The sequence below is a fragment of the Tinamus guttatus genome, unplaced genomic scaffold, assembly GCF_059628265.1.
Source record: "Tinamus guttatus ecotype Peru unplaced genomic scaffold, ASM5962826v1 Tinamus_guttatus_pri_ptg000297l, whole genome shotgun sequence".
In the NCBI taxonomy this organism is placed as follows: Eukaryota; Metazoa; Chordata; class Aves; order Tinamiformes; family Tinamidae; genus Tinamus; species Tinamus guttatus.
Window position 1 is genome coordinate 518,858 of NW_028288831.1, and position 18,841 is coordinate 537,698.

Consider the following 18,841-nt stretch of genomic DNA (forward strand, 5'->3'; position numbering starts at 1 on the left):
TTTTAGAGAAAATGTGAGTGCTCCCTACTTGCATCTGTCAACTTTCCTCGTTCCTTTAAATAGGCAGTAAATAGCCAGCCTCGCTGTGACGAGGCCCTAGTAGGTGTCCAAAAATCAGATGTACTGTTCTGTTGTTTGCTTTAAATCTTAAAAATGGAAATAAGCTGTCACGAATTCGTTGTTATTGTTGAGGTCCTGATCTTGATGCCCGGGCTTTTCCGAAGCAGCTGCTCCTGACACGACTGAATGTCATTGCCACCTCTTCTGCACTTACATGGTGACGGGGGACTTGCTGGAGGGTTTAGTGTGGCCTCGTGGCAAAACTTTTTGCAAAGGCAGAAACCTCCTGTGTTTTGATGGAACTGGGGTTTCAGAGCTCAGCTCGCAGAGGAGCACAGGAGCACAGCTCTGCTTTCAGATTGCTAAGCTTGCAAGCTACAAGTGCGTGGATGCCATCAGGAAATTTATGCTTAAAAACTTCATGTAGCACAAGACAGTGTCAAAAAAAATAAGACATGGTCAAAATCAGCTGTCAGGGACATACTAGGGGCTATAGGTTTTATAAAATCCCCCAACTTCAGCGTGAGGCCGGTGGGCTGTTAGCAAAGGGAGAAGAGCTAAAGGCAACAGAGCACAAGGGAAGGTGCTTTTGGGCCTCGGAGCGGGTGCTGTTGCCTCCCTGTGCTGGGGAGGCTCCAAGAGCCAGTCCCAGGTACCTCGTCCCCTTACAAATAAGCAGGGTGTGAAACAAATCCTTTGCCTAACTCATGACTTGACCTCAGAACTAAAGCTGTGTTGCTGCACGTGTTGGTGCTTCGTGAGGGATTAATGCTGGGGACGAATGAAGCACCTGCTAAAGGTCAGCAGGAGCTGACGGCTGCATCCTCAGAGCTTGGCACGAGTAAATTCTTCTCAAGAGGAAGATAAGAAACAGTAGGAAGAATGTGGCGATTATTTATTTCCTTTCTAGTGCTGCGTGGAGGCATTTCTTATGATGGGAGACTTTGGGGGAAAGGGGAATAAGTGCTGTAAGCACATGCAGAAGATACCAGTTCTGCCTCAGAGAAGTTGCTACCTGATCTAAAGAGGAGGCACAGCAACTGAGAAGGAAGATTGCTGACGAAGGGCAAGGGAGACGGTGAGAACAGGATGTGATATTGCACATAGGCCACAAATGCTGCTAGACCCAGTGGAAAGAGTCGCACTGCTCGCTATGGCCTTGGGTGGTTGCAGGTAGGGCTGAAGTTCTTCAGAGCAACGTTCGTTTTGGTTATGCAGTGGGAGAGGAATGGAGGAGAGAATTGGGAGAGAACTGGGGTTTTGCTATTTGAGTTACTCATCAAGCTTTCACAGAGCAGACTGATGACAGTATAAAGAATTTTCTAAGAGATGTAATTGTTTGGCAGTGCTCGCTTAGGGATACGTGTGGCCTTGCACTCAGTCTGCAAGGAAGGGCTGGAAGGCCCTTGTCTGGCTGCACGTCTGGAGGAAGGTCGGGATGATGGAAAGCCTGGACAGGCCCAGGCTGCCCTGATCTGCACAGCAGGAGAAGGTGCAGGATGTTCTTCAGCAGGCGCTCGAGCTCTTGCCAGGATACAGCGCTGGGACAATCCTTGCAGATGGCAACATGACTCAGCCAGAAAAGCACAAGCATCTGCGGCCACCCAGGCCTTTTGCTCAAAGAACACTTGTGAGAGGGGACAAATGCCTCAGCAAGGAGAGAATAAGCAGCTTTGACCTTGCCTGGTGATCTGAGATGAAACCCTGCTTGCTCCTTCCATCCACCATGCAACCATCCCGGGGAGCGAGGAAGCTGCTGAGCTGGTTCTGTCTCCTCATCAGCTTGGGCTAAAATCGCACTTTGATGGGCTTGGGGCCAGGGTACCAAAGGCTGTGGCCATGGGCAGTGACTGTCCTGGTCGAGGTGCTCAGTGACAGGGCACGGTGGCTGCAGCCACCTGCATAGAGAAGGTGGGATGGGGCACGTTAGGGTGGCATGAGAGTGGGAGACCAGCTTGCAAGGCACCATCCTTAAGGTGAAGGGTGTTGTGCAGATCCACCTGGTCTGCATGGGGTGAGTTAAATTCCACAGTCCAACAGCCGAAGGCAAAGGGATGACGGACACAGGGCCAAAGGCAAGGATGTGGCAAAGGCACGGGGCAGCCTGGCTGGCCCGCGGCTGAGGGGAGCAGTTGGGAGGACAGAGTGCAACACGAATATCATTGGGTTAATGCAGGGAGATGATTTAAAACCTTAGAAATCATTGTAGCTAGAAATAACCGCGTGGAGCACTGGCCCTGGGGAGCTGGCGTGAGATGTCACCCTTTGGAATGGTGATTCCCTTGGATCAGGCTGAACAAACTTAGCACACTGGAAGCTATTAATGAAATAGGAAGGGATGTGTTCTGCATCCTCCGAGCAGCCTGGGCCAGTTAACCACTCATACACTGCATTATCCCAAATGTTACATGCAATGTATATGTGGCAGAAAGTTTCTGCAGTCTCCTTAAATAAAGGATATAAAATTGAATCCTAAAAATAAATTTCTCTTTAAAGTGAAGTTTTAAAATGAGCTCCCACAGGACTCTGCTATTTATGTGTCAGAGAAATAGATTAAAATAAGAAAAATGTGGGCCTTAAAAATGTTCTTACTCCCAATTGAAACCCATCAGTCTTGCTACACATCCAAATAAGGCATCTCCTAAGCATATGCTTTGCTTACAAATGCATTTCTAAAAAAAAAAAAAAAGTGTATGATTTGAATATATGTCAGAATTTATACAGAAGAATGTTATTTAAAATGGATTAAAATAAATGTATATAATTTGTATCTATGCCACATGGATTTTTGTGTTTGTGTGTTGTTCATTAAAGGTCAATGGAAGACTTGGCGTTAATAGCAATCAGAGCTGGATCGAGGCTAAAGCCTTGAACTTGAGCTCATCCCAGCGAAGACATTTGCTCAAAGAGAATTATTCCCTCATTATACCCATGTGCGTGAGATGAGAACCATGTCCTAAAAGCGTTTTTTAACTTCAGATATTCATTAATACAACTTATGTCGTGTTGGATAATCCATCCCAAAAATGTGCCCTGTGATCTCCTGTGTCTGCTAATTAACCATTGCAGCTTGCAGCTAATTTCATTAATATGTTTGGTAGCTAGACAGTCAATGGGAATTTCCCCATTACTGTGTGTAATATTCACACAGACATATTTGGTCACAGATATATGCAGTCGTCAAAAATGAAACGCACAGAGCCACACTAGAACGTGCAAAGGGGTGTAGTGTTGTATTTTTCTTCGTGACCACAACTCGTCTTTCAAAGGAAATTTATGTTCATCAGATACTCTGAAATCCCTATCTGTGGCATCAGTCGTTTTGAAAGCTCTGCTAACATCTGCAAAAGGGCCCCTGAAAAGCTTACATTTCTTTCTCACTTGTCAGGGTTAGGAAATTAACTCGAATTCTTGGTGCAGAAGCAAATTCCAGATGCTAAGGTTCGTCCTTCCTGCTCAATGCTACATGTAGCGCTTTTGGCTCCTATTAAACAAAGCGCTTAAAGACAGGTAAATCAGCATAAATAAAGTGGGTGCTAAAACTAAGCATGCTGTAACAGCAAGGGCCATCCTAATGACATTCCAGGGTGGGTTTTTTTGAGACTTGAATTGCACTAGCAGAGCATTTTGATAGTACACACTTCAGATAGGCTTCCACTATGGCTGGCGGGTACAAGGATTTAGTGTAATCTCCCCGCATGTCCTGCTAATCAAGATAAGATTAAACAACACTAATCTGATTATGAGCTGTTGTTAACTTCCTCAGAGCGGTGTGTTTGCCTCCCCGGCTGCCCCTCACAGCGCCTCGGTGCTGCTGCTGCCTTTTCAGCACTGGACGGTGTGGTCGGACACGGAAGTTTTCAGTCGTGTCTGTGTGTATATGTGGTGTGTGTAGGTATACACAAACATGCACAGATATGTATATATTTATATATGCAAATATGTGTATGTTTTTGATGCACCAGGCAGCCCTTTCAAGGGGTGCTGAACTCCACGGTGAGGGTCCAGGGGCTTTCCTTTAGTTTATGTGCTGGGAGGTGCTGCACGGCTCTGCAGAGACCAGAGATGCCCATAGCATATAGTAAATAACTTGTGCTGCGCTTATGGCTGCCTGATGCGGATTTAATGGCATATGTCACATATGTGATACCTTACAGTAACATTAACCAATAGTGAAGAGCTGTCCCCTTGCGCTATGTGGACTGTCGCTTGCTCTGAGCAGGTCTCTCCTTTGTAAACATGTGGAGTCCCAAGCTCCTGTCTCAGACGGGCTGAGCAGACCCTGGTGCCATGTGGCAGACCCGACTTTGGAAACGTTGCTGCAGGTGAAGCCCCTGCAACCCGGTCACACACGGGGACAAACGGCTGTCCAAGGCCACGGGGAAGCTGAAGGGACCGAGCATCTCTTAGGCACCAAATGCAAAGCATCAACACGTCCAGCGGGTCAGGAGAAGGCCCTGAGAGCTCAGCTGTTCCGAGGGGTGCCCTGCGTTTCCTTCCAGCCTGCGGCACTGCCAGCTGCTCCGTCCTGCATTTGTACACGGAAAACTGAAAGATGGAAGCAGAGCTGCGAAGCCCACAGTGACCATACTGATCTCGTGGCTGCCAACCACAGCCCAGTGCTGCTACTGCTGGTGTGCAGCTTCTCTTGGCCTCTTTTACATAAAGATGAGAGCCTTATTGCAGCTATGAAGAGAGAATGAAGTTAATGGGACAACGCGACAACTTGGAATAACAAAGCTGCAGAATTACCTTGGTCCAGGTCACATGCCAGGCCTTACCAGTGGCCTATTTCTTGGCCAGGTAAGAACTCCCTTGAGATATCTCAGACAAGGGCTGTGAATGAAATCTGACCCACTCAGTCCTGCAAGGGAAACTGGATCTAATGCTCAAGCACATGGTCAATCCTGCATGTGAGAGACAGAAACTGAAAGCACCTACTTATATTATTAATGCTCAGAATGGTGAGAGGTAGCGGCGGCAGGGTGGATTTTCCTGCTCCAATGAATCCAGTCCCTTTTTGCTGGAGATCAGCTGTATTCTCCAGACCACAAATGCCCCGGTGTTTGGGCTGTAAATACTGCAGAAGAGCATTGCAATCCTGCACAAACCTTCAAACGGGGAATTAAAAGCATGGGGATGTGTGCCACATTTTGAAAAGCAAAGCAAGCCTCGGGTCTGGCATCCCACCTCCTTGTTCTGCGCAGTTACAGCTCATACCAGTCAGGGGCGTGTTGCCATGTGAGTGATGACAGAAAGTGCTCTCCATTAAATAAAAGGGCAGAGACAGTAGTATGGATTAGGACACATGGAAAAAATGAAGGAGTGATGACAGTATTTAATCTCAACAGTTTGCAATGTGAGTGTTCTGAAATGTGCAAATGTCAACATGGGAAGATACTTGCCTTTGGAAAAAAAAGGTGGGAGCCTTGCAATAGCTGTGGCATATTTTATTTGTGCTGATCACACTGCTTCAATACATGACGAATTATGACACAGTTGGTTGCTGTGATTTTGTCCCTTGCCAGCTAAAAATAATAGAGAATAGAATTGGAAACTAAAACATAACTATTTTTTCTAAGTCTTTAATATTCATGCAATCTGGACTACTGTTTTATAGCATTTGTTTTACTAATCAGTAGCTATTCTGCCAATCTCTTCACACCTTTTTTTTTTCTTTTCTTTTCTTACATATATCTCCCAATATTCATTTTACCTTTTCCTCTTTGCTCTTTAGAAATGTGACTCCGTTTTTTTGTCAAGGAGCCTATCAACCAGTTTCTCAGAGCATCCACTTGATTGGCCTAAACCTCCAGTAACGCCACAACTTTTAAGGGGGTAAAAACACGCTGATTTGTTTCAGCTGAGATGCTCTCTGTATTTTCACCTTTGATGGGCACTATCTAACTCCAGTGGTCTCTATGTTGGGATAACCATTGGTTTTTTGTTCTACTTTCAGTGTGTATCTCTGTCTGTCTCCACATGCCTCTTTTTTAGAGCACCTCAAGACCAGGTGGCCGTGTCACTGTAGCCCCTTGGTGCGCAGCACTGAGAGACCTCAAATAACGAGACATTTTCGGGAACACAAAGCCCTAAAATTGGGATTTTTTAGGCACCGCTGGCAGCTGCTCCATTCTCACACAGCCGATAGCCGGGGCGCGCCCAGGCTGCCCTCAACAAACATGGCAGCTGCTCGCCCCCGCCCGGCCGTGCTTTGAAAAAGAGATGGCGGCGGTGCCGCCGCTTCCCTCACTCAAGATGGCGACCAGCCGTTTCTTTTCTCCCCTCCCTTTGCCCTGCTGGCAGTTGCCCCGATCCTCCGCCCCGCTCTGCCCTCAGCCAGCATGGCGCCCGCCCGCGCGGCCACGGCCGCTGCCCGTAGTAAACATGGCGGCACCGCCACGGCTCCCACAGTGCCCGCGCGGCGCGCGCTCCGCCGCGGCGGCTTCAGCGGCTTCACCCTGCGCCGACGTCAAGATGGCGGAAGCGGTTGCGGCCGTTTGAATTCCAAGGGAGCCGCCAAAGCCGCGCACAAAAGAGCCGCGGCCCCCATCACCGGGCTCGCCATGGACTCGCTGCCGGGCGAGGACCCCACGCTGCCCGTGGCGCTGGAGGGCAGGTAGGCGGAGAGGGTGCGCAGGGGAGGGGAGGCTGCGGCCGCGCGGGAGGAGAGAGGCGACGGCCGCTCTCCTCAGCCATGTCCTCCCCTTCCCCAGCGCCAGCCCGCTGCCAGACGACTCCCGAGGGGACCCCCAGCCTGGCCCGGCCGGCGGCGAGGGTGAGGACGGGGGGCGCGCGGGTGAGGACGGGGGGCGCGCGGGTGAGGACGGGGGGCGCGCGGGTGAGGACGGGGGGCGCGCGGGTAAGGACGCGGCGGCGCCTTAGGGCACGATGAGGCGCGGGGAGCGATGAGGGCGCCCGAAACCTGGGCAGAAGCTTCCCCGGGAGAGGCTCCCTCCCTTTTTCTGTAAGAAACTCCTTCCCGCTGCTCGCTTTTTTTTTTTTTTTTTTTTTTTTTTTGGTGTTATTTCGGAAAACACCGACTGTTGTAGCCGTGGTCTCACAAGCGAAAAGCTCTGTGGGCAGAAAGAGTCGGGTGCCCTGTCCCGTCTGGGCACAGTCACGGGCATCAACGCTCGTGGCAGGAGGGCCAGGGCTGCGGCTGCTCCAGTGCGTCTTGCTGAGGAGAAAAGAGGCAGAAAGTATCGAAATGAGGGAGGTTTCCCGAAATTCAGTCTTTGTAAGACTCTAAAATGCCAGCAGCAGCTGCAGTCGGTGTTGTGCAGTATGTGCCTGTGGTCCCTGTGCCTGTAACTCACGAGCAGCAACTTTTGTGGCTTGTGTGCTGAAATACCCAAAGGACCCAGTGTGGCAATGTGTGTTTTTTTTTTTTTTTTTTTTTTTTCCCTCCTTCCCATATACGGCCTAATCCAAAATAAATTGCGGGTTGTGTATCATGAGGCTTTCCAGCTCAAACAATTTAGCTATGAGGACTTGATTATTTTCTGGTCAAAAGGGCCAAACTAGCACCCATTACTTGAACTTTTTGCTTCTTCTTTCAGTAAGAAGACTCACTATCTATTTTACTGGTTCCTGTCAAATGGGGGCTCTAATTCAATGTTTTTTTTTTTCTTTCTAATATGATGACCATATAATAATGTTAATTTTCAAGTCTGTGAGAAGATAACTTTAAGTGGTTATTTTAAAGTAAAATGCTTGAATGGCATTATTCAGAAAGTTAATATTATGTGGTTAAGTGCCCTGCATTCTGTGTATTCCTGAGGTGTAGGTCTTGGGTTTATTTCTACTTCAGCACTCATCTAGCAAATCACTTTGCAGACTTCATTGTCTAAAAGGAGCTGGTAGAAGCTAGGGGGGCAATTTTGGGTGAGTTTCCCTAGAAGAGCCATTTCTTCATGAATAGAAGCAAATAAAAAACATACCAAGACCACAACACAGTGGGACTCTATTCTGCACGTGCTTAAAGAGTGCTGTGTTGTGAGGTTAATTAGAGCTTAATTAGAACTTAGAAGATTTAAAAACCACTTGAGGGCATTCTTTGGTGCATTTTAAAGACTGGTTTACATGGTCACATAACAGTTTTGAAAGTACTTTAAAGGAAATACTTCCTCTTTAGGAGGATGAGGGTCGGTCTGAGACCTCAACTACTTTGTATTTTAAGATGTGAATACAACATCTTTGGGCAATCTTGTTCTAAGTTGACTCTCTCAGAAGCTTTGGGTAGGAAGAGTTGTATACTCCCATTAAATGTAGCTGTTAAGAATATGTATGCAAACAGAAGAAGCTTTTGTATATGTATATTCAGAAGAGATTGTGTTTTATGAATACAGATACTGGTGACTTATGCTCATGGTTTCCCTGAGGCTACATAGGAGGCCTGTTCTGTGGCTGCTGATGGATTTGAACTGCTTTCTAATAGTTTTTTGAGACTTTATTCTAAAATGGGAGTTATTTCAGTGTAGCTCATGGTTTAAAAGGGTGTTGTTGGAATTTGGGAGTTTACTTGATAAAGTTATTGTGATTAAAGATAAATCTAAAAACTGAGTAGTACCACTGATCCACAAAGTAAAAAAGGAGCAATAATTTCCACCTCCCTTCCCCCAAACTGTTGTGTTTTTATTGTGTTTAAATTAAAGCAAGCCTTTGCTACTTCCAAATTGAACCCCAGTTTAGATTCCTGTGTCTAAATTTATTCTGTCTTCTCTAACGCCTAGTGTTACCAGATGTGGCAGAAGATACAGTCTCACCAACTAGAGCTCGGACCATGAAGGACTATGAAAATGTGAGTAGATGTCTAATGTAAGAGTCCACGACAGAATCGTGACAAGGATATGTCTAACGTGCTGAAGTGCAGACTTTCTGGGCCAGATGTTTGGTTTGTTTCGGGAAGGACAGATCTGTGCAAATGAGGGCATGATCACCTGTGTTGGAATCTTCCCCCTGCCCCCAAGTGTTGTCTCCATATTTGGAGGCAAATTTTTGTTAAGATGAGTAAATTGTGGAATGGAAAACAACAACCGTTATGCAATATTGCATGTAACTACTAGAAAAACAAGAATTTGATTTGCAAACCTGCAATTGATTCTTCTTGCTTCAAGGAAGCATCAAGCTTCCTTGACAGCTCTATTGTTTGAGGAAATGTTGGAGGAGAAAACAACGGGAAATCTTTTGAAGAAGGTTCCTTTACTTAATCACAGGCTGTAGCTTGCTTGCGGTTAGGATATATTCAGGTGTCTGCAGGTTTTACCATGGTTCTATCACTGCTGTTCATACGTGTGTAGGATTATATATGAAATGAACATTCCATTTATTTTTCTTGTGGTTGCTGTTCTCTTCTTACATATGCCTGAAGAGAAAGTTATGTTATTCATTTAGGATTTAAAGCTTGTTTTAGAAGACTTTAGTGAAAGATGTTTTTACAGATGCTACCATTTTTACTTTCTCTTTTGCTTTCCTGTATTGGATGGGGGTTAAATGACATGCTTGGTATTATTGTGTGACTAAAATCTTGACTATGACATCTACCAAAGACTTATGGGCTTCTGTGAATGCCAGAACTATTATGAAGCTGAAAAAATCGCTGAAGTAATGGAAGAATCCATCAAAGGCACTCAGACAAAGACGTTTCTACAACTGTTTTGAGTCTTTAAGGTTCAGATCGTTGTAGCGGGAAGGCTAAACCTAGGGAAGGGAGCATCCAGTAGTAGCTATTTTGTCCTAAGTTAAAACAGTCTGAGTTAGTGCTTTAAAAGAAGGTAAAGGTTGTAGCTAATTCCTGCTGGGAGATGGCATGTTCTATACTGCTGCAAGGATTTTCTGTTCTTTGACTATGTTATTCATGCAGGATGTAAGGAAAGGAGAGCAAGAGTGGGCTCCTTATCTTGCAGTTCAAAGAAGTGTCATGTAATAATCCTGGAATGACGTAATGGGTAGATCCATGTAGAAAAGGCCCATTTTGTGTTTTTTATGCTGAACTAGATAGTATCAGAAGTGTAGGTTTTAATTTTCCTGTTGCCAGAAAGCAATCGCATTATAAATACCATGTGCTGTTAGAGATGTGGTTACATGAGCAAAATGAAAGACATCTGTAGCTGAGGAGTTTGTCATGGTTTATTAGATGCTTTTGAACAGAAGGGACAAACGGCTTCCAGTTAGGGAACTAAGTGATTTTCGTGGGCTTTCTTTTTCTCGTCTCCCCAAACCCACTTTGCAGTCTTTTAAAATGGCCTCTGCTGGCAAAAACTGTACAGTGTGTGAAACCACAGCCTCTGCTGGCAGATGCCATTTTGCATAAAAGTGACTCTAAGCAGACTTGGGAAGGAAGTAAATTGATCTAGGCATGTGGTATTCGCTGCCATGCAGTGGTGTGGAATTTTCTGTGTAGAAAGTACTTGCATTGTTCTGGTTTTCAAGAAGTCTCTGCTGTTTCTCTCTTTCTCTCTCCCTCTCTCTCTCTTTTTTTTTTTTTTTTTTTTAAACCTCCCCCTTCCTCCCTTACCGCAGATACCAAAATGTGAAAGAAGTTATGACTGAGCTTTTAAATGCAGAAGTTGAGAGAACTGTCATTAAAATTTCTCTGCAGTGTTAACTTATTCCCTTTTTATGTGTTGTCTTTTATTAAGCTGTAACTTTTAACTGTAGCCTGCCTGAGTTAACTTTGCTTTGAGAAACTGAATGTCAGAGACCACATTTGTTTCACTTCTTGATGTAGTAGTATGTTTCGTTTGCACTTTGAAAATAATACCCTTAAGCTCTCTGGCTTAATTCTGTTATCCCTGAAATATATGGAAATAGAATGAAGGTAATACTGTATTCTTATGAGATTGTTTTTCCTTTTAACTGAGAAATGTATTCAAGGTGTGAAGTTGAGCTCATACGCCTTTGGAGTATGATTAGAAATGGTCATTGCCAACTTAAGAAAAAAGCTCTGTGTCCTGTTCCCACCAGTTGTGCAAAGTCGTGCTCAACTCAGCAGGACACAGCAGAAAAGAGGCACAGGATCTAGCCCTTGGGGGGTCAATATTGCAGCCTTCTCTCACTGCAGAAAACTTTCATTTTCAGGTTCAATCCAAATAAGGGCTTGGGTTTTGAGCACCTTCCTGCACTGTGCTCTAACTCGTTTCAAAGTTTTGTTAACTTAATGTTTACATCCCTGTGCTTATTTCAAAGAGCTGTTCCAGTTTAAGTTAGTGTGACACTGTGTTTTAAACATTTACAAATTGTGCACACCATTTAGGGCTGCTTCTCTTGATTGTTCCATCAGAATTGTAGGGGAACGGTGATGAAGCAATGAATTAAATATATGCCTTGCTGCAGCTGCTAAAGACAGGCTTTGTCAGCGTGTGAGAACAGGCTGCAGGTCTGTGCAGACCTGTTAGCTACTTGGTTGATCTTGTGTGAATAATGAGGCTTCTTGCTGAGCAAAGCTTGTTTAAACTGAGGAATCGTCCACACATGCACATTGAGTGCAATTACAGAAAATAGTTTTCCTTGGCTTGCACATGTTAGGTACTTTAAGAGTTGTATTGCTAAAAATTTCTGCAAATGGTGCCATGCTGTTGTTCTAGGAAAGCTTACATAAATATTTTATTAGCAGCTCTGTAACATATTAGATTTCCTTCTGCTGAAGGCACCTGACAGGAGACACTAGTTTTATTTGAATGGAAGTTTTATGCTTAGTCTCTAGAGCTCTAGAAGTAGACTTTTTAATGAAATCATTAACTGTGTTGCTGCTCCTATTTGGAAGGTTAAAAAATTTATGTTTTGAAGGACAGATATAGAAATAACTCCTTTTCCCCAAGAACTGCATCATAAAATATGGGATGGGGTAAAATTTTTATTGGTGTTGGATCAAGTTAATCTGCCTTACTCTCTTGTGCCTTTTTCTACTAAAGGTTTGGTCAGTAGCCAAGAAAATGCTTCTATTTCAAGGTATTTTATTTTGTTCAAGTTGTATCTTTTAGAAGGAAGATCTACTTAGTATTGCAAACCAAGAGGTTTTAACTCTTGGATTCTTTGTGCCTAATCTGATACTATTAGAATGTTCTTTCTGGGAGTGCTAAAGAGCATTGTTTATACAAGAGCCTGCTGACAAGTTGAATTAAGCAGTTAACCTCCCAGTTAACACATGTGTGCACATTTAAGTATATAATAATTTAAAGGTAGGTATGCTTATATATCCAGTCTGTATCTGTATTGTTTTAAAGAATACATTCAGGATGACTAGGCTAAAATGTAATTTCAACTTCCTCAGAAAAATGAGGATGGATTCATAGTATGTTATGTCTGGGGGGGGGCAGAAGAGAAATTCTGTATGTATGTGCTGACACTGCAGCAGAAGATAAAACCTGTTCAAGGGCTTGGGATATTTGTAGTTTCTTGGATGACAGTGTCTTGGAGGGAAGAATGCTCCTATTTGGCTTTAGTTTTTTGTGATGTTATTAAGTGTTCTGTGGTTGGTTGAATTCTAATCTTTATCTTGCACTTGGTGAAGACCAACCAAAAGCAAAAATGACAGCAATTTCCCATGTTATTTTACTTGGATTGAGGAAAAAAAGGTATAGCTTGCTTATTTTCTTCTTATTTTACAGCAAATCACTGATCTGAAAAAAGAGAACTTCAACCTGAAACTTCGTATATATTTTCTGGAGGAGCGCATGCAGCAGAAGTTTGATGGCCCCACTGAAGAAATCTACAAAATTGTATGCATTTAAATAGCTTAATAGAGCACTGAACTCTCACACAGAACAAACTCTTACCTGTTTTACTCAACTTTTATTGGGGTATCTTTTGAAATGGAAAAATCTAGGTTAATTTTATCTTATTCAACCTAATTCTTTTCAGTAATAAGGGAATTATAATAACTTGTTTCTCAGTAAAGAAGTAATTACAGCCTGTAGTTATGGGGCAGGCTAAGAGATGTTGTGTGGTTGTGGATCTTTTGAGTTGTGCTACTGAAATCATATGGAAATCATGTGAAATGAGAGAATGGAGAGTAGAGGATGCAGCGTGCTCCCTTCTGTGCTGGGTGTGTAGTGATTCTGCTTGCTGCTCTCGAGGAGCTCAGTTCAATCCTCTGTTTTTTCCTTCTTATCAGATGTCACTAAAGCTACTTGGAGGTTGCTTGGCTGTTCCAGCACTGTTAGCAACTTGACCTCTGACTCACTGAAGGGGTCCCCTTCACTCTAGCTGTTCTTGAAAGCTGTTTCACCATTTTTATGGCTGTCTGTTGATTAAAGCAGTAGATCTTCCAGTCCTGTGGAGCTGGCATTGTTTTGATCAATGCATATAGATAAAGCTGTACTAGGGTTGTGTCTAGCTGTTGGTTTTACTGTTCTGAAAGAATGCAGGTTCCTGTGAGATTAGGGAAGCTGTTACTTTGTTTTATATGTCAGGTTGTAGAAACAACTGGTGTTTTTAATTTAGAAGAAGGATTTTAGTCTCATGTCCTTGTTACTTCAGGGTTACAGGTAATGAGAAGCATTTCTTAGGTCTTTTAGTAGCCTCTGCATCCTTGCTAATCCATTAGTATGTTATATTAGTAACAGGTGCAGCACTATGTCTCTCCAGTTTTCTGTATTAGGAGGAAAATTTAACTCTCTGTGATTGTTGTAATAATTAAGTACCTAGATCGATGCTTAGTTAGGTCATGGATTTAGTTAGGTCAACTAAATATTGTTCACTGATCTCTTGTCTTGGTCCTCCATGCTGAGGTCTTCTAATTTCTAATATATTAAAGTTGTTTGTGAACTTGTGGACCAGATACTTCTCTGTACAATGTCTGTCAAAGTTATGAGTAGATTTTCCAGGCTATAACTAAACTACTTTAAAACTTAAACAAACAAAAAATTACCACAGTTTGTTTTTGTTTATTTAATTTTATTTTGTTTCAAGCTTAAAAGAAAGAAACAAAGATAAATCTTCTAGCTCAAAGAAGAGAATCAAGCACATTGCTTCCTAATATAATTGTGTGTGCCTGTATTTGGGGATTTTTATTGCTTGAATACAATGGTCCACAAAGTTCTTTTAAATTATTGAAAGTCCTGAACCTTCCAAGATACTTTCTTTAAAAGCTAAAAGCCATTTTAATCCTTCTGCTCCCTGTGCCACCCTCCCCAAGACTCTCCCTCTTTATGCTATTCTGAGCTCAGTGGAACTTTAATTTGCTTGTCAAAGGAAAAGGTAACCTATATGTGACCTTAACTCTGTAGTATGGTGACCTCTGAATTGTTTTCAGGCGCTTATATTCTTGTATTTTAGAATATCGAGCTGAAAGTTGAGATAGAAAGTCTGAAACGTGACCTGCAGGAGAGAGAGAAACTACTCATCAAAGCCTCGTAAGTGTCAGATGTTGTGGTTTCTTGAGACTTCCAAGATCTTCTAAGTTAGTGTGGGTGTGGTAGCTTTTTTTATATCTCCTCTGGTGCTTTAAGATTGTGAGAGTCCCAAGAACTATTTTGACGACTTTCTCTAGAAGTTGCTTCATTTGGTTGACACTTAGTCTCAGTAATGAGTTTGTGAGCACACAGCGATGTTAATGTAGTAACACCAGCTAGCGTTACTCTATTATGATATATTTCATTACCTGGTGTTTTTCAGGCACATCACTGTAGTTGTGTAGTTGGAACTGGATCCCGAGGACCAGATTAATGTGTTTGGTCTCTCAAGTTAGCTGCCAATACATTGACATGCTTTGAAGGGAACCTTCCACTACTAAAGTTTGTCATAGGAAGCAAAATTAAGGAGAAGATTACAAACCAATTCTTTCTTGTAAGCAAACACAAGGAATTAACAAGGAAGATGTAGTCGGAGAGATTTTTAGGAGTTTCAAATCATCAGTTTATTTCAGTGCCACTGTCTGTAGAAAATCCAACTTTGCCAAAGGCTTGATATTGTATTTTGAGGTTTTAAAAAATATGAAGGAAATGTTGCAATTATTTCTTTTTCATTACATGTAAAAAATGCTTGTTTATCTACTGTGACAAGACTTATGTATGGAAGTCTCATTGCTTGATATCAAGTCTAGGCTATATCCCAACAACTGCTCTATAACCTGTAGGTTTTTGTACCTAATCCTGTAGTGACGTGCAGGTAGAGATAAGTTGGAAGCTGTTTGCTTGTGTGCAATCTTCCAGGCTTTTACACTTTAAATGTTTTCTACTCTGATATGTAAAAGTGCTTTTGAGCAAGCATAAAAAATGTTTCATCATTACCTTTTCTCCTGAGCGGGAACACGTGAGAATGAACAGCAGTATCTTTCCAATAACATTTTCTTTTTTAAAAAATGATGGATTTCTGTTTATTTTATGGTCTTTCAGTAAGGCAGTTGAAAGTCTGGCCCAGGGCGGTGATGTTGAAATACAGCGTGTGAAAGAGGAGGCACAAAAGAAGGTACAAGAAGTGGAAGAAGTCCTGACTAGCAGAATAAACCTTCTGGAAGAGGCAGGTGTCTAAAATAAAGAGAAATTAGAATTTTTTGCATTGTGGTTGTTTGGGTACCTGCAGCACAAATCCTTGGGTTCTGAATTCTGATCAGGAGGCTGTGTTTCTGGAAGTATGATATACCCTTGAGAGGGAGAGGGTCTTGCTTCTGAGGAGGTCTCATCTTCCAAAGTAGCTGAAACCACTCACATAGGAGCTCCTGCCATTTCATAGGGTATTTTTGTGAATTCCTTGTTGCCTGTGCTTAAGATTGTTCTCAATGTGAGGAAATTCCCCTTTGGTTTTAGAAAATATGTGATAAGTTTTGTGACCACTTCATTCTTATGTGTTTTGATTACAGAATCTTAAAGCTGCCCAAGAGCAGGTGGAAAAAGCCAGTGCAAGGACAGCAAAGGAGCAAGTTCTGAGAATGGCAGCTGAGGAGCAACTTGCTTTACTGACAAATACACAGCCAAAGGATATAGATGAAACTACAGGAGCTGAGAAGGACAGGTCAGAATTTTTCCTGGCGATGCTTTTAACCAGTGGAAACTATTTAATGTTCAAAAAGTTCTCAAAGTCAATGCTGATACTGACTTAAGGCACTAGCCTCATGAGTGAGTATTACGGGTATCTGATCCAATCAACTATTAAATAAACAGAGCAGCTAGTTTACAAGCTGTGTGCTAGCAGAATCATCTTTCATTGTGGTCTGAAAAAGTATCAGAATCTGCATGTATGTGGCATGAGCATGTGCCACTTGAAACATTTTTTTTTTCTGACTTCTAGCTGCTTCTTGAGCTATTGCTGAATAAAAATTGCAGTTTTTACATTTACTACTTTCATAGTATTCACATACTGCATTCTAGCAGCATAAAAATAATGAAATTGTTCTGTTTTTGATATTTTACTTTAAGTAACACCACAGTAATTACAACCCCTTCTCAGATCAGCTCCCTCCCTTCTACTTGACCTTTTCCTGTCTTATCTTTCTGTCTGTTGAACTCTGTCTACGTGATGGCAGTTGTTGTTCTGCTTGACGTGAGCTTGGGGCGAATGCATCATAAAACCTGTCCTTTTCAGAGGTGCTTCAGTTCCAGCTTTGTAGCTTGTGTGAAAACAGTGCTTAAACATGTGCAGAAAGAAGTTTTTGGTACTGGATCACTAGAGTGAAGGCCGTGTGGAGCTCAAGAACATATCTATCTTCTATATTTTTTTCTCCAATATTCACAGGACTGTCTGTAATTAGATTCAGATGGATCACACTAAGGATTTTCAGGACTAGGCCTTGAGAGTGGTAATAGAAGAAGAGAATACTTGATTGCTTGAAGTGAACTGAGTGTGCTCTAAACATCTGAACTTGTTTGGGAATAGGACATTTGGAATTTGCATTGTCATTAAGAACCCTTTCACCATCTAAGCTACAAAATCCCAAGAGAATTGCAGCTGGCATCTAATGTTAGAAAGTTCTTAAGCCCATTGGGGCTGTCAGGAAACTTGGTCATTGCTTGGTCATACTCATCTGCCATCTCTTGCCAGACAAAAACTGTAATGCTCAAGTGCATGGGGTTTTATTTTATATGTGTGAGAAACTAGAAGGCAACTTTAGTTTACAAATAGAAGTGAAATTAAGTGTGTGAGGGATGCTAATGGTCCATCAAGTTTAGTGTTGTATGTGCTAGAAAGTGGAATGTATTGGTAAGCATCACAATTTTAGTCTGCTTTATATAGTATGAAAAAACCCCATACTCTTAAATGTTTATTTCTGAAATGGTACTGCAGGAGAACAAAAATGAGCACCTTGCAGATAGCTCGGTTGCTTGTTACTTGAAGTTATGGTGATTCTTTTTGGCTCTTTTGGAAGGAGAAAGGTTTTAGTACTCCTCAAAATAAGGTTTGTCTGGAGTGTTGGCCTAGGAAAAATGTATGTAGGATTTCCTGCAATGACCGGAGGGTAGTGGTAGATGATATAAGATTAATATTAAACATCTTATGATTTTTAGACTTATAGAGCAACTGAATCTGACTTTGAAAAATAAAGAAGCTATAATTCAACACCTTGAGGAAGGAAAGTCTCAGAACGGATCTTATGATGGGAACTTTCCAGCAGAAAAAATCAGAGAACTTACCATTGCTTTGAGGCGTGAAAAAGATGGTGAGATAGAGGTGAGATAATGGACTGATCAGTTTTAAATTATAAATTTCATGTGGCCTGGATTTTAAAGGTATTTTGCATGACAGTATGTAAGTGACCTAAGCCATTTTTTAAATACCTTTCTCCATGCTCTTTCTTTACCATCCTATTAACATCTATTGGTTATAATTTGGTTTGGCTGCTAATATTCATTCTTATTGTCTATATTTATAATTTTTCATTGGCAAATCATATTCTGCATTGCCTTTACACCCCTATTTTATTGTAGATACTTAGTGATGTGTATGTAAAAATGCTATATGTTAATAGGTTGTTTAAAGACATCTTAAATTCTGTAGAGATAAGAATGTAATTTAAGAGCTGATTTAAAAATCCAACTATTATGGTCTATTGTCTCTTGCTCCCTTTACTCCTTAAGGAGGTACCTTTGTGCTTTGAGCGACTTTACTTGGTAACAACATTTTTTTTTTCTCTTTCCTTTAGGCAATCAAAATGGAGCTTAAAAATGAGAGAAATTCCTTTGAGAAAAAAATTCAGGTAAGTTCTGGTTTCGTTTTTTTCCCTTGTCTACTTAGAACACATGATGGGATCTCTTCTGTTATCCATTCACAGACACAGAGAGACCTTGGCTCTTTTTTGAGACAAGGTCTTCAGCAAATCCTTTGTTAAATGATGAGAAAGCTCACTTTATTTTGAAAAAAAGAATCAGTGAAGTTGATAGGTGTTTATAGCAAATATTTAAGTTGTTTCGTGGCTGATAGTCATAGCCAGCACATGAAGTTAGGCTTCTTTTACTATATTCCAGGCACATCTTTAAGAAGGTGACTCACATTTTGAAACTATTTTATGTGAATAATTTTAGTAAAAAGATACAAGAACTGTGAGGCAGAATGCTTATTAAGGTGTAGTTACGCTATCTCTTAGTAGAAAGTTAATGCAACTTTCACATAATCTAATTTAGTCTCTTCAAGAAGAGCTACGAGAGAAAGAGAATGAGCTTGCTGTTGAAAAGAAAAATGGTTTGAAAAGGGATAAAACCATTCAAGGGCTAACGGTTGCACTGAAAGGAAAAGAAAAAGAGGTATGATAACTATGAACTTTGTGGGACTATCGCTGGGGGTGTGTGTTAGGGCTGATCTCTCTAACCTTTAGAAAGCTTCTAATAGGTCCTGAATTACTACTGTC

The 18,841-nt window shown here is 42.1% G+C and overlaps 1 protein-coding gene across 1 annotated transcript in view; it reads left to right on the forward strand.

Annotated features, from left to right (window-relative positions):
* Nucleotides 1-6,553: 6,553 nt before the first annotated feature.
* The window catches only part of CDK5RAP2 (CDK5 regulatory subunit associated protein 2), a 72,051-nt gene continuing 59,763 nt past the window's right edge, over nucleotides 6,554-18,841 (forward strand). Inside the window, exons 1-10 of the mRNA XM_088527962.1 lie at nucleotides 6,554-6,679; nucleotides 6,777-6,838; nucleotides 8,796-8,863; nucleotides 12,672-12,782; nucleotides 14,341-14,417; nucleotides 15,399-15,522; nucleotides 15,863-16,014; nucleotides 17,505-17,667; nucleotides 18,140-18,193; nucleotides 18,618-18,737. Coding sequence (XP_088384088.1) covers nucleotides 6,627-6,679; nucleotides 6,777-6,838; nucleotides 8,796-8,863; nucleotides 12,672-12,782; nucleotides 14,341-14,417; nucleotides 15,399-15,522; nucleotides 15,863-16,014; nucleotides 17,505-17,667; nucleotides 18,140-18,193; nucleotides 18,618-18,737 — 984 coding nt within the window. The 5' untranslated portion in view covers nucleotides 6,554-6,626. The remainder of the gene's footprint in view (nucleotides 6,680-6,776; nucleotides 6,839-8,795; nucleotides 8,864-12,671; nucleotides 12,783-14,340; nucleotides 14,418-15,398; nucleotides 15,523-15,862; nucleotides 16,015-17,504; nucleotides 17,668-18,139; nucleotides 18,194-18,617; nucleotides 18,738-18,841) is intronic.